Source organism: Tachypleus tridentatus, chromosome 6 (genome assembly GCF_004210375.1).
Source record: "Tachypleus tridentatus isolate NWPU-2018 chromosome 6, ASM421037v1, whole genome shotgun sequence".
Lineage (NCBI taxonomy): Eukaryota > Metazoa > Arthropoda > Merostomata > Xiphosura > Limulidae > Tachypleus > Tachypleus tridentatus.
The window spans coordinates 118,432,334-118,445,878 of NC_134830.1; the positions used below are offsets into that span (position 1 = coordinate 118,432,334).

The 13,545-nt window shown below is 34.2% G+C and overlaps 1 protein-coding gene across 5 annotated transcripts in view; it reads left to right on the forward strand.

Annotated features, from left to right (window-relative positions):
* The window catches only part of LOC143253420 (uncharacterized), a 240,221-nt gene extending 233,469 nt beyond the window's left edge, over positions 1-6,752 (forward strand). For all 5 annotated transcript variants that reach the window (XM_076507282.1, XM_076507284.1, XM_076507285.1 and 2 more), the window contains 3 exons: positions 903-1,221; positions 3,762-3,794; positions 4,596-6,752. In XM_076507282.1, coding sequence (XP_076363397.1) covers positions 903-1,221; positions 3,762-3,794; positions 4,596-5,709 — 1,466 coding nt within the window. In that variant the 3' untranslated portion in view covers positions 5,710-6,752. The remainder of the gene's footprint in view (positions 1-902; positions 1,222-3,761; positions 3,795-4,595) is intronic.
* Positions 6,753-13,545: the final 6,793 nt, after the last annotated feature.

The window sequence follows — 13,545 nt, forward strand, 5'->3', positions numbered from 1 at the left end:
ACCTTGTCAAAATCAAATCAGTCTTCCTTGTAAGCTTTGCATAATCCATTTAGTGTACAAATCTGAAAGTTTCCTATTGCCCATTTTAACAAAGGGTGTCATGTTAAAATCACACCTCTCTTCCCTTCAATCCTTACATAATCCATTTAGTTTACAAATCTGAAAGTATCCTTTCAGCCATATCAACAAATCTCGCCAAAGTCCATAAATCCTGTAACCAGAACCTTGACTAAAATGTCATTATATGTAATAGCATGAATACTGATTTTATTCTCCAACTCTGTGAGGTGTACAACAGTTGAACAGGTAGTATAATTTAGCAGTGTAAGACTAGAGGGAAGGCAGCTAGTCATCACCACCCACTGCCAACTCTAGAGCTAATATTTTACCAACGAATAGTGGGATTGACCATGACATTATAATGCCTCCAGGGTTGAAAGAGCGAGCATGTTTAGTGTGATAGGGATTCAAACCAGCTACCCATAGATTACAAGTCGAGTGCCTTAACCACTTAGCCATGCCAGGCCAACATTCTATATATCATTTTAAAATGTAATGGGTGGAAGTCTATTTATAGTAGCTGATTAGACAGTTTAAGAATGTTTTTATTGCCTTTTCCCTAGTATCTGTGCTTGCTTACACATTTGCTAATGGCTCTATAAGGAAGCATCTCAGAACATTTCCTATATTTCTTGAAATAAGAAATAATCTCCTAAATCTTATATCTGTTTTTTTTTTATATAACAAGACTTTCATCACAGGAATTTGATGCATATAACATATCTAACCAATCAGAAAAGCTTTAGTTCCTTAAAAAAGAAAGAAAGAAAAGAAAAAAGAAAAACAAATTGGGTAATTTTATTATACTGGCATAACTTAGCTTAAATATTTTGCACTTACAGGTCTTGGTGGTGGTTCAGGAATGCTTGGAAGTAGGGAGCTAGCAAGCTCAGGACTTTCTGCCATGGTGGGTCAAGATCCATGGAATCGACTGCATAGAAATTCTCACTCCTTTGTACCTTTACAACCAGGTGTAAGTAGGACAAGTCATGCCCCATGGGGAGGTCTTAAAGCAGAAGCAGAGCAAGAAGAAGGCAGAATCCAACGGGAAGAGAGAGGATTGGATGAGGAGCGAGAAAGAGAGAGGCACAGAAGAACAGAAACAGAAAAAGACAGAAAAGAGAAAGAAACTTTAGAGAAAAATAAAGAGAAACAACAAAGGTTTGCCACAAGAGTAGTTTTAGTTTAGTATAGAGGATGAGACAGTCAAAATAGACCAATAGTTTATACACTGTCACAAAACTATCTAATGTTAAAACTAGTCTAACAGAACAGGAACCAAAGTGGAGAAAACAGAATAAAGAAACTCTTCCAAAAAAAATTAAAGAATTATGAATGTTATAGATAAAAAAATAGTTTGTAAAAAGTAAACATATATGATAACATTGACTGGCCTTTAAAACCTCAAAGATGTACATTCAGTGAAATAGAGGCTTTTGTACTTTGTCATTTATTAATGTCAGCTATAACAGTTGTATTATTTGCTATAGTATTGAGTTTTGTACTTTCATAACATTAAAACCATTACTAATAATTATTAATAATAACACAAGAAACTGGAACCATAGAAGTTGGCAGTTAATAGTTCCTTAAAGTACCTAATATATGAAATATATTAAGCCACAAAACGACAATAAACATTCATTCATTATGTCTTGTTTTGTGGATTTGAAAGCTATTACACAATATTAATTTTAATGAGAAAATATTATTAAACAATTTGATAATTTTGGATAAAGAATTGAAAATGCTTGTTAGCATTGGCTTATTAAAAGGGCCTAGTATAAATGTAATACCATGACATCCTGAATGTGCTATAGTTCATGGGAAATGTATACTTACGTTAGAACGGGAGTTCTACACCAGTTGACAGTACATGTGCTTTTACTGGAAATCCACAAAAAATGTTGTGTTTTGGAAACTTTATGTATATTTTTTTATATGAAATCTGTGGAATTTTCTCATCATAATTAAGTTTGTGTAGCATGCCATCATAAAGCCATAGAACCAGAGTTTATGTAAAGATATGGATCACTGCATTATTTAATTGCTCATTGAAATAATTTTCAATCATTCTTGCATAAGAATAAGTCTTATTTGAATACCTGTATGCTTATGATCTGACTCACTACCAAAAACATTGTCAATGCAAGTTTCATTTGTCTGTATTTGTCTATGAAAAATATTTGTTGTAATGATGTAAAAACATCACACAAATGCATCATATTCCTGCACCAGACATACCAACATATGAAGTTTAACATTAGTACATTTCATTACTGAGGTTTGGTCATTCCACAGTATAACCTAGTTTAGTTTTAAGAAGTGCCTTAAGATTTTGCATACCTTTACACTGAATTTAAAAAAATACAGTATACTGGTAACAATTTAGAAATTTATCCAGAAAATTGATTAGAAAATTAATTTATATTTTAACTGTTTGGCTGAAGTTCAATTATGTACAAAAAATATAAATTTATATTATATACACAGTATATTTGCTGAGTTACAAACTTGAACATCAGAAAGCTCGTACAATATAAAAACAATTATTTCATCATCGGTCTATTTCACGTTTGATTCATCCTCCAATAGTTTAATGGTATGTTTGAAAGTTTATGACACTTGAAATGGGTTTCAATACCCGTTATGATACCCATTGTGAAGCTTTTGCACTGAACAACAACAAAATTACACACTTGATTGAAACACAAAGTCTCTAAAGTACATTCGTGAACACACTGAATCAAACTGATCTGTGGGGGTATGTGTACATTATATTAATAGAATTCCAAACGTAGAACACTGGAAATAAGTATTTCATTTTGTATAGCAGAGACTGGATGATTCAAGCTGTAATTTGTGTTTGACGTTTGAGTTGTTTTTCTTATAATGAACAAGTAAATTTAAGCCATATGACACCACTACTACAAATTAAGCATTATTTAGTTTTGAATGTTTTAAGTTGATTTTCACCACATGTCAAAATAAAATTAACTTTTATTGTACGATTCTTTATGTTATTTTGTTTCTGTAGTAAAAACATGAAAAGTGTTTTTATTGGATACTAAATATTTTTTACAATTGTTCTCAAATGTTTTCAAACTGATCTACAGGGTAGTACAAAAATCACACCCCATAAGGTTTTTCAATTAAAAAAAACAAAAGAACTTTTTGTTTTGTTGATGTTCAAATCACTAACCTCAGAACCACTTATTGATTCAAAGTTTATGACTAGTGTTTCAAACACTTACTTTATTAAACAAAGTGTTAATTTTCTTTTGTTTATTGTTATTCAACCTGTCTATAGAACACAACATTCTCACCCCTCTGTCTAGCTAGGAAACATTTTATCCTTATTGTTTTCGACCAACATAACACCTCAGGTACTTTTTAAGCTAAACTTATTAGTTCAGAGATGTCCTGGTATGGCCTGATGGTTATGATGCTTTTCTTTTAGTTTATCACATCAAAGTTAGGGATGGCTAGTAGAGATAGGCCTTGAGCAGTTTTTTAAGTAATGCCTAAGGTTTAGGCATAACTTTAGAAGGTCTTTGTATCCAGTACCACAACTTGATTGTCAAATAGATCTTTGTTTATGAGAAATATTGCCCTTAAAAGAAATAAAGAAGCCATAGAATCAGAAATAATTAATATTGGATGGAATTTTACAGGAAATAATATTTTTCATTTCATTTTAGGGAAAGAAAGAATGATGAATGGCAGAAAGAAAGGTTAGTATTAGAATCAACTAAATATTAATTACATTTCTATGTATATTTTTATGGGTGTCCACAGGGAGAGACATTTACCTCTGCCCTACTTTTCACAAAAATTGTGCATACTATGATTGAAACTTAACATTGTATGTAAACTAAGTCTATAGTAATTTTTATTAAAACTGTAAATTTGTGTTTGTGTTTAGGCACACATAACACATATTTTTTTGTCTGTTGATTTACACTGGCAACACTGATCTCCTACATTCAAGTTCTGATTCCCCCTGAAAATATTCCTTTGGGTACTCATATATATTTTAAAAAGATTTAGTTTTGACTGTTGGTCAATTTTGTACTTTGTTAGGTGTACTTGCTACTTAACTATATGCCATCTGTGCAAAGCAAAGAAAAAAAAATTAGTAACAAGTGCCACCAGACAGTTGCCTTCTTTCTGGTAAATAGCTAAAAATTAGTGTAGTGGCAGGTAGCCATAGTAGCCTCTGTCAAAGTGGAAATAATGTAACCTACAGACAAGCACTTCGTAACTTGTTACACTGTTAAAAGTGGAGCTAATCTAACCTACAAACAAGCGCTTTATAAGTTGTTACACTATTAAAGTGGAGCTAATCTAACCTACAGACAAGCACTTTGTAGCTCACTACACTATTAAAGTGAAGCTAATTTAACTTACAGACAAGCACTCTTTAATTCATTGCTCTGTCAAAGTGAAACTGATTTTTCTCGTGTACAAAAAAGAAAGTGCAAAATATTAATCACTGTTCCTGATGTTGTTTTGTTGTTGTTTCTTTTATCCAGAGATCGAGAAAAACGAGCTTTCCATCACCTCCATAACATGGAAGGAACCACAAATGGGGAGTATTGTGATAGAAATACGCATAAGGAAAGAGACTCCAGACAGACAAGAGAATCAAGGGAAGTTTCGAGATCCCCAGTACGACACAGTAGACATGATATTAAGCATGAGAATGTCATTGAAAATCAACTTGTTCTCACAAAATCAGATGTGAAAGTCAAGGAAGAGAAACGTGAAGAAGACCTGTTACGGGTTTCTAATTCAGGATTAATAAATTCCATTGTCTCCGAACGAGAGCATGCAAAGTCAATGGAAGCATCTCGATTACAGAAGTCAAATGACTATTTGCCTCCAAGCGTGCCTAATCATCCTCATTTCATGACTAGATCACATACAATAGAACCAAGTAGTGGATCCAGTTTGAAACATCTACAACATTCCTTGACATCGTCCTCCAGACCAACTGTTGCCCTTTCCAGCAATGGCCCAATCGATAGCCGAGATCCCTACCGTCTGTTTGATTATCCTCCAGTTTCAGGTTGTGACCATGAACAGATCTTTGACCGTTATTCTTCGCTACATTCTGTGATGCCCTTACCCCCATATGATCGTTTTAGAGAGGCTGAACACCCTCGCCAGCTCTTCAGCCTGCGTGACCCAGATGTTGCTGTACAAGCCGAAAGAGACCGCCAGTTATCAGAGCACGGTAAACTTCATCCTAGCATCTTGAGACACAGTGATTCTTCATTTCTGTATGCTTCCCATGGATTGCCTCCATTTTTGCCTCCAGGCAGTATATATCCTCCTCCAAACAGTCATTTTTTAAGTAACTTAAATAACAGTGTCTCAACAACCAGAATCAAAAACAACTCCCCAGGAAATCCTACTAGTTCCATTCCTCCTCCTCCACTGATTCCTTGTTCAAACACTGGAGCTGCTGTAGGAAATGGTGTCGTACACAGCCAGCGCAGTAGTAGAGACCCTTCTCCTCTTATTAATTCAAAACTGGCAAATAACCAAGTATCTCTGATGGACAACTCACACAAGACCTTTTTTGGGAAAGAAAAGTGTGAACTTCAGTCCCAGCCCACAGAAGTGAACTCCCAGTCGAGATAACGGAACAGAAATGTGCATTTTTCATTAAGTTACAAACATTTCTTTTAGTATCCGTGCATAGTAGCCAAAATATACCAGTTGACGAGAACATCTGTACAAAGCTTAATTTCCATAGGAAGTCTATAATTGTGCACGTTTTCTGATGTTAAAACAGTGCAGTTTGTGTGTAAGTTTTTGTACATATCATGATTGCTTCATGGTGTTCAGGCTCAGTGCAACTAGTCTGATCTGTTTCCCATAATTGAGTATCTAGGTTTGAACTACACTGCAGTTCACTGTTTTAGCATCACTTGTGACGATAACACCTACATCCTTTAACTACTTAGGCTCTAAAGTTATTTACTGTTGTATTCATGACTAGGACTGACATCAGGTCTTCACTGGGCCAAATAGAAAATTTCTCATATTAACAATGTATATTATTGTTCCATTACTAACCATCTGATGGTTACTTTACACTGTGGTATTTATTGTTTGGTAGCCACCAAATACAATTGTTGAACTCAATTAAAAAAAAAATGAAGACATCCTTGACTTGACACTACAAGTTTGATATTATATTGTTGGTCTGTCTTTTTTTTTTTTTTTCTCTGTTAAAAATTAGAGCGCCACTCCGTGATTGTGACAGTAATTATCTTGTTGTAGCTTAGGCAAAAGGAATTAGCACTGTGTAAAAGCTGCTTAGAAGTGTGATGTTAACTTGTTATTAGCTGTCCTGTGGTATTTTCAACATTGACTTTGTACCTGTGGACAATTGCAAGAGTTTCGATATAGCAGAAGAAATGTTTCAGTCATGGGGATTGTATTGCTTTTGTTAAAAATTTTGTTATATACTAAGTGAGAAGAGGTAAAATGAGGATTTACACTCTGTCAAATGCACCTTTATATATAAAACCGGTTTTATATAAAGTGTGTTACTCAGCCCCAAAATATTCCTTTCTCCATTGATCTGTAAAAATAGACACAAGTCAAAAAAATTGTACAGTGCAAAAAATATTTCTAATTTCGTGTATAGAGAAAATAAAATGCCTTGAACGAGTGAATAGTGCTTTTTCTATGGTCGTGAGATCTTTCTTTTTTAAACTTTGAACACGAATTTTCCAAGTTTCTCGTTCCGACCAAAAAAATTTAGTTCATGAAATTCAAGTCTAACCTAAAACACACACACGCATATGACACGAAAACGATGATATTATCAAATCACGATAGGACAATTTGAAAAACAAGTATTGCTACAAATTGGGATGGTGAATCAGGCATTGTTGTAACTCGGGATGGTGTGAACGTTAAAAAAAAAAAAAATATCGGTGACAAGGTTAAGTAAAGTGCATTCAACAGCTAACTCAAAATAGGAATGAAACTAATTTTACAAAAATATAAATATATAAACCTTATACGATATAATATAAACTAAACAGCCAGGTCCATAGTTCAGGTAGAGCGAGAGCAACCAGTCACACACATGGTTAATTTTAACTTAATAATAGTAATTACTATCACAGTTATAATGGTCCGACAGCCGAAAATGTGGAATGTTCTTATTAGAATATGGAGACTCGAACCTTGCGCCTTCCGATACTCATCACTAGGCCACAACCGGCCTAATATTGATGGATACTTTACATACTGCTTACTTTAAACATAACCATAAGATACATTTATAATTCGATCACTGCCTGAAACTTTGCAATTTCATTTAATAAGAGTGTGGAAATTATGTTTATTAAATTAACCAAAGCGTTGATTTGTTTGTTTAGATAAAGTACATTCCAAGATACTCGGTGTAAAACCATTTAGAGTAAGTAATAAAATATAAAATGACAGTAAGCAACAACAGAAAGAAATAAGTTGAAGCCTAAATAACCAAAGTCGCTTAGCGGATTAATTATCTTAGGCCTCACGCATTACCAAAGTATACACCAAGAGGTCACATTTTTTAATTATTTTTAATAATGTGGTAATTAATATTTTTTTATTTATCATATTTATGTACTTTTATCTGTTAAGCATCAGTATTGTGAACTTTAAACAGTTATGATGGAAACAATTCCGTTAAAAGAAATTAGATATCAATTTCAAAAATAAAGCAACGTAACTTTTAAGAGATTAAAAAAACTAACATTTGAAATAGAATTGCTTTTATCGGTTTAGAAATTTCATTTAAATAATACAGAGCCGTAATGGTTGTAAAGTTACACAAACATTAATAAAATATAATTCAATCTGCGAAACCCAAATCCAATTAAAAATTCTAGAATACACTTTAATATAAATTAATCTGAAATACACATTTTTAGAAACTCCAAATAAAATTCGAAAAATAATAAATTTTTCTTCAAAAAAAAAAAAAAAAAATCGGAAGCCACACCAAAGGATGCAACGTTGAAACTATAATGTCGATCCATAACGATAAAACTCGTGATAAAATATCGTAGCAAAATAACAAAATTGTACAAATTAGTCGAATTAAGGCAACTTGAAGCCATTAGGATTACATATAGCCTTCAAATTACAACTCTGTATATATCTTCGCAAACTCAACAGTACACAGATCGATTCACGAAACGATAAATTTAACCTTTACAAAAAATTCCTAAAGCGGAATTAGCTCTTACCTGTCTCCTTCCACTCTCATCCAAGAAATGAGTACAGAAAAGAGGGTCCGCCTATTGCTCTAAACATATTGGTTTATCTTCTTTGACTTTCTGTCAAGAAAACGACCAGGTAATGAACACGAACTTTGAACATTCATTGTCTCTCGAAGTTTCAACTTATTTCTGTTGTGTTTTTTTTTTGAGCTGACATATTTTAATTCTTTTTCAATTTTCTGATTTTCCAAATTTTTCAATATTTCATTACTATATGTTCATTTCATGACTTTACTATAATAAATGTACCGTGGGGCGGTTTTTGACTTCTCTCTATAAGACCTCTTTCTAACCCCATAAAAGGGGAAAGGTAAAATAACGAAATGATCTCTCGGCTTACGTGGGGTAGAAGAAAGTGATCGTTCGAGTCGACTTTTGTTTGTTTGTTTTGAATTTCGCTCAAAGCTACACGAGGACTATCTGCGCTAGCCGTCCCTAGTTTAGCTGTGTGAGACTAGAGAGAAGACAGCACTACCCACAACCAACTCTTGGCCTACTCTTTTACCAATGAATAGTGGGATTGATCGTAACATTATAAAGCCCCTACGGCTGAAAGAGCGAGCATGTTGGATGTGACGGGGATTTGAACCCGCGACCGTCAGATTACGAGTCGAGCGCCTTAACCACCTGGCCATGCCGGGCCTCACTTGAGTTGAAAATTGTACAATAATTCTGCGAGAATTTTTACGAGTTAGGGTTTCTATGCTTTTTCAGTAAACATGGCTGCTGTCCGTACAGTGACAAGTAAACTCAGTTTGAGATTGTAAAACTAAGCCTAAAGACACGGAAATGTTAGGACTATAATTATATTCCCTAAAGCAACGTGTAGTGTGAAGAGAAATTCTTAATTTCCCAATGTCCCTAATTAAAAAAAACAAAAAACATTCCTGTCATGCGAGATAATGTGTACTAACAACTATGGAAAATTACATAATCTTGGACGTCCGCAGAAATTTTCCAAGGAAGGAGGAGCAAAGTGAAAATGAAGGGGCGTTGGATCGGCCTTCAAAGTTTTGCCATTACAGTCAAGGGAAAGGGCAAACTCTCACAGTCAAATTTAATAAGTGTAATGTTTTTGTTAGTTCAAGTCATCCTGTACTCTTGCAGCCACATCAACCCCATAACTATTTAAAGAACTGCAAAATAACTTTTGGTCTTTATCTCTTTAATTTATATTATTTTCAAAAACAATTCAGAAATTTTAAAACTAACAATTCAATATCTGATCAGTACGAATGAGCCTTGTAAGAAGAATGCTCATCTGAGCATAATCATAAAGAAAATGTCGTTTTGAAAGGCTTGGTATCTTCTAAGTGTTTCTTAACTTTTGATAACTTCCAACAGAGCAAATCGACAGCTTGTCAATACCATGTCTCTTTCCCAAACTGAAGTAAACCTAGTGCGTGAGACAGCGTGTCGGTGCTTATGATATTAATAATTCTATATATATGCAGCAGGTTGACCTCGACCTAGCTATCTCATGATATGTCTAGGTTGGACTCTTTAATAATATATATAATCTACTGTCAGTGTTAATGGCAGGTGACAACGAGTTGACTCCAATCACACTGTGTCAGAGAATACAGAAGAGATCGCATCGGCCTCTCAGACGACCTGAATGACAATTGCCATGCCAGGTAACCAAGAGGTGGCCATAGTAGATACATGTTTATATATGTAGCTACAGGTAGATATCTAGAAATATTAAGTAGAGCTATTGACAAACATAGCGACTTTTATTAGGTTTGAAAATTAAGTATAATAAGTAGTGTGAAATCGTGAAGTGAGTAAAACTTGTAAATTCATAGACATATGCTGAATAGTCAATCTTACTATTTGATGGTAAAAGACTAGCCCAAGAGTTGGCAGTGAGTGGTGATGACTAGTTTCCTTCCCTCTAGTCTTACACTGCTAAATTAGAGATGTCTAGTACAGATAGCCCTCTTGTAGCTTTGCGCAAAATTAAAAAAAAACAAGAAAACAACTGTAGAATATAATTTTCAAAAAAGGTTTCTTCATCTAGCGCCCACTAGTAAGGTGTTTTAAAATTGCTTTATCTGTAAACACACGAGTTAAACTAACAAAGCCCTCAACGTATTTTTTCCTCCTCACAAGAAATCTTTGTTTAGTTGTAGGTACTTTTGCTCGAATCCTGTTTCTCAACTTACCTGTAGTATTACATCAATACCCTTCTGATAAAAGTTAATTGGAACCTATTAAAGAAAATGTATTTGAAAGGATATCTTGATTTATCATAAGTAATGTTATAAAGGTTTAAAGTAAATTCGAGATGGTACAAGTATTTTCAGTCATGGAGACATCTATAAAAACCACAGTAATGCATCTCAGATCCAAGCCTTAGATCGGTTAATCGCTAAACTACGCCTGACTCTTGTTTTTATATAGATTGAATGTTCACATTTTTACAATAAATCAAACAAAGATATCTACAAACTTTTCTTTATGCCACAGCAGAATGTGCAAGTGCGAGATGAGTGGTCGACGTGTGCTCATAGTTGCTGATGTAATCGATAAATTAACATATTAAAATATATGTTAACATTTTTGACCAGGAATTAAAACGTACGTAACATCTTAGCAAACAAGATATTTTCTCTTCTCCTGAGTACAAATCGACGGCAAGTTTGTGGACTTATAATAACGCAAAAAAACAACAACTAGGTTTTGGTACAACACAGTCCATTATTTATTTGTGCTCTCAACAATACACAAAATTACCATGGCAATTTTATTTCGAAATGTATTTTATTATATAGATCACTGATTAGTTTAGAAACGTCATAACAGTAATATGTTTTGCTTTTTGTTGAGAAATATATATATATGTAGCATTCACTATTTTGTTAACCACCAACCTACCGATGTATACTTCTCATGCTTGCCTAAACAAAGGAGATTTTTTTAGCCATTATTGAAAAGCTTGCACGTAAAAATATACATATACACTGTTGGCCAAAATCTTAAGGCCAATAAACATAAAGAAAAAAGATGCATTTTGCGTTGTTAGACTCAACCACTTATTTGAGTAGAGCTTCAAAAGATGAAAATAAGAAAAGGGAAAATAAAAATAAAAACCTTTTTTGGCATTTAATAGCGAAAATGTGAACACTATGAAATTAGCCTAAATACTAGCTGGTCAAAAATTTAAGCCCGTACTGAAACGAAGCGTTAATCGGTAAACACGAAACGAAACTTAGTCATTTGTCTTCAAGCATTAGCGTTGTCAACATCTCCCACTGACATCTCCTGTGTCACATTGGGGAAAAACATGGCAAAGTCTGAAAAGTTGACAGAGTTTGAACGTGGCAGATTTGTCGAGCTGCAAAAGTAAGGTCTCTCTCAACGTGTTGGGATCGTTGGTGAGATTGGACGTAGTAAAACTGCTGTTGCAAATTTCTTAAAAGATCCTGAGGGATACGGAAGGAGAATTTCAAGTGGTCGGCCCAAGAAAATTTCACCGGCGTTGAACAGCAGGATTCAACGGGTTGTCCGGCAAGACATCAGCCAATCGTCGAACCAGATTAAGGCCCTTACGGAAGCAGAATGCAGCTCAAGAAAATAAGATGGCATCTCCAAGAGAAAGGCTTTAAAAACCGTAAACGTCTTCAAAGGCCACGCCTCCTTCCACACCACGAAACAGCTTAGTTAAAGTTTGCTGAGAAGCATCAAACATGGGACGTAGAAAAGTGGAAGAAGGTTTTGTTCTCTAATGAGAAACAATTTAACCTGGATGGTCCAGATGGTTTCCAACGATACTGGAACGATAAGGATATCCCATCGGAGACATTTTCTACATGATACAGTAGAGGAAGTACCATCATGATCTGAGGTGCTTTCTCCTTCCATGGAACAATGGAACTTCAAGTTATACAGGGGCGTCAAACAGCAGCTGGCTACATTTGCATGTTGGAGAGAGTATCCTTACTGACTGAAGTCTCTCCCTTGTGTGGAAATGACTGGATCTTTATGCAGGACAACACTGCAATCTAAAATGCCCACAGGACAAAGGACTTTTTCATGGCGAATAACGTGATTCTTTTGGACCATCCAGCGTATTCGTACGAACTGAACCCCATTGAAAATGTTTGGGGGTGGATGGCAAGGGAAGTCTATAGAAATGGAATTGAATTCCAAACAGTGCATAATCTTCGTGAAGCCATCTTCACCACTTGGAATAACATTCCAGTCAGCCTTCTGCAAACACTTGCATCGACCATGCCAAAGCGAATATTTGCAGTTATTCGCAATGACAGCTGTGCAACTCACTACTGAGACCTCTTGTTGGGCATTTCCTACCCTGTTTAGGACTTCTTTTTGGTATGGTCTTAAACTTTGACCAGATAGTATTTAGGCTAATTTCATAGTGTTCACATTTTCCCTATTAAATGCTAAAAAAGTTTTTTTTTTATTTTCCCTTTTCTTATTTACATCTTTCGAAGCTCTATTCAAATAAGTGGTTGAGTCTAGCGCTAAATGCATATTTTTTCTTTATGTTCATTGGCCTTAAGAATTTGGCCAGCAGTGTATTTCTTGATTTGTCAGTTGCATATTTTTCCGTAATTATTTCTCTATTTTTACGAAATATTTACTTACTTGCGATTTTTTCATTGAAAGACTTAACCAGACTTTCAAAACGTAACGAACTAAAGAAAACCTTCGTAATTCATATGATATAGAATTATTGAAACGCTATAAGGTGTTTATTTATTTGTTTACAAAAACCAAACTAGAGGGAGTACTTTGAACAAAAGAAATTTCACCACCGTGTTTAAACAATCACGCGGCTTATATTATTGCAGAGACAACAGATAAAGCACGACTAATCTACTGTCGAAAATATTATTTGTACACTGGGAATTCAGAGAATACTTTAAATTATTATTATATTTAACATAATACATTATTTGATATATGTTATATTTTAATATTAGGTAAGAGTGTTTAATATACGAGTTTTCCTCAAGAAAATGTAAAATCAACATTGTGTTTTGATATTAAAGTCCATCTGCGATATGTAAACCACGTGAAACAGTTTGAGATCAAAGTTATAATAAGCAGAACGTTCGCGATATTATATACATAGAAAGAGAAAGTTACAGTTAATAAAAAATTAAAAGCTTTGGTATTTCAAAATACAGATCAATCACAAACTGTGTTTTTCTTCATA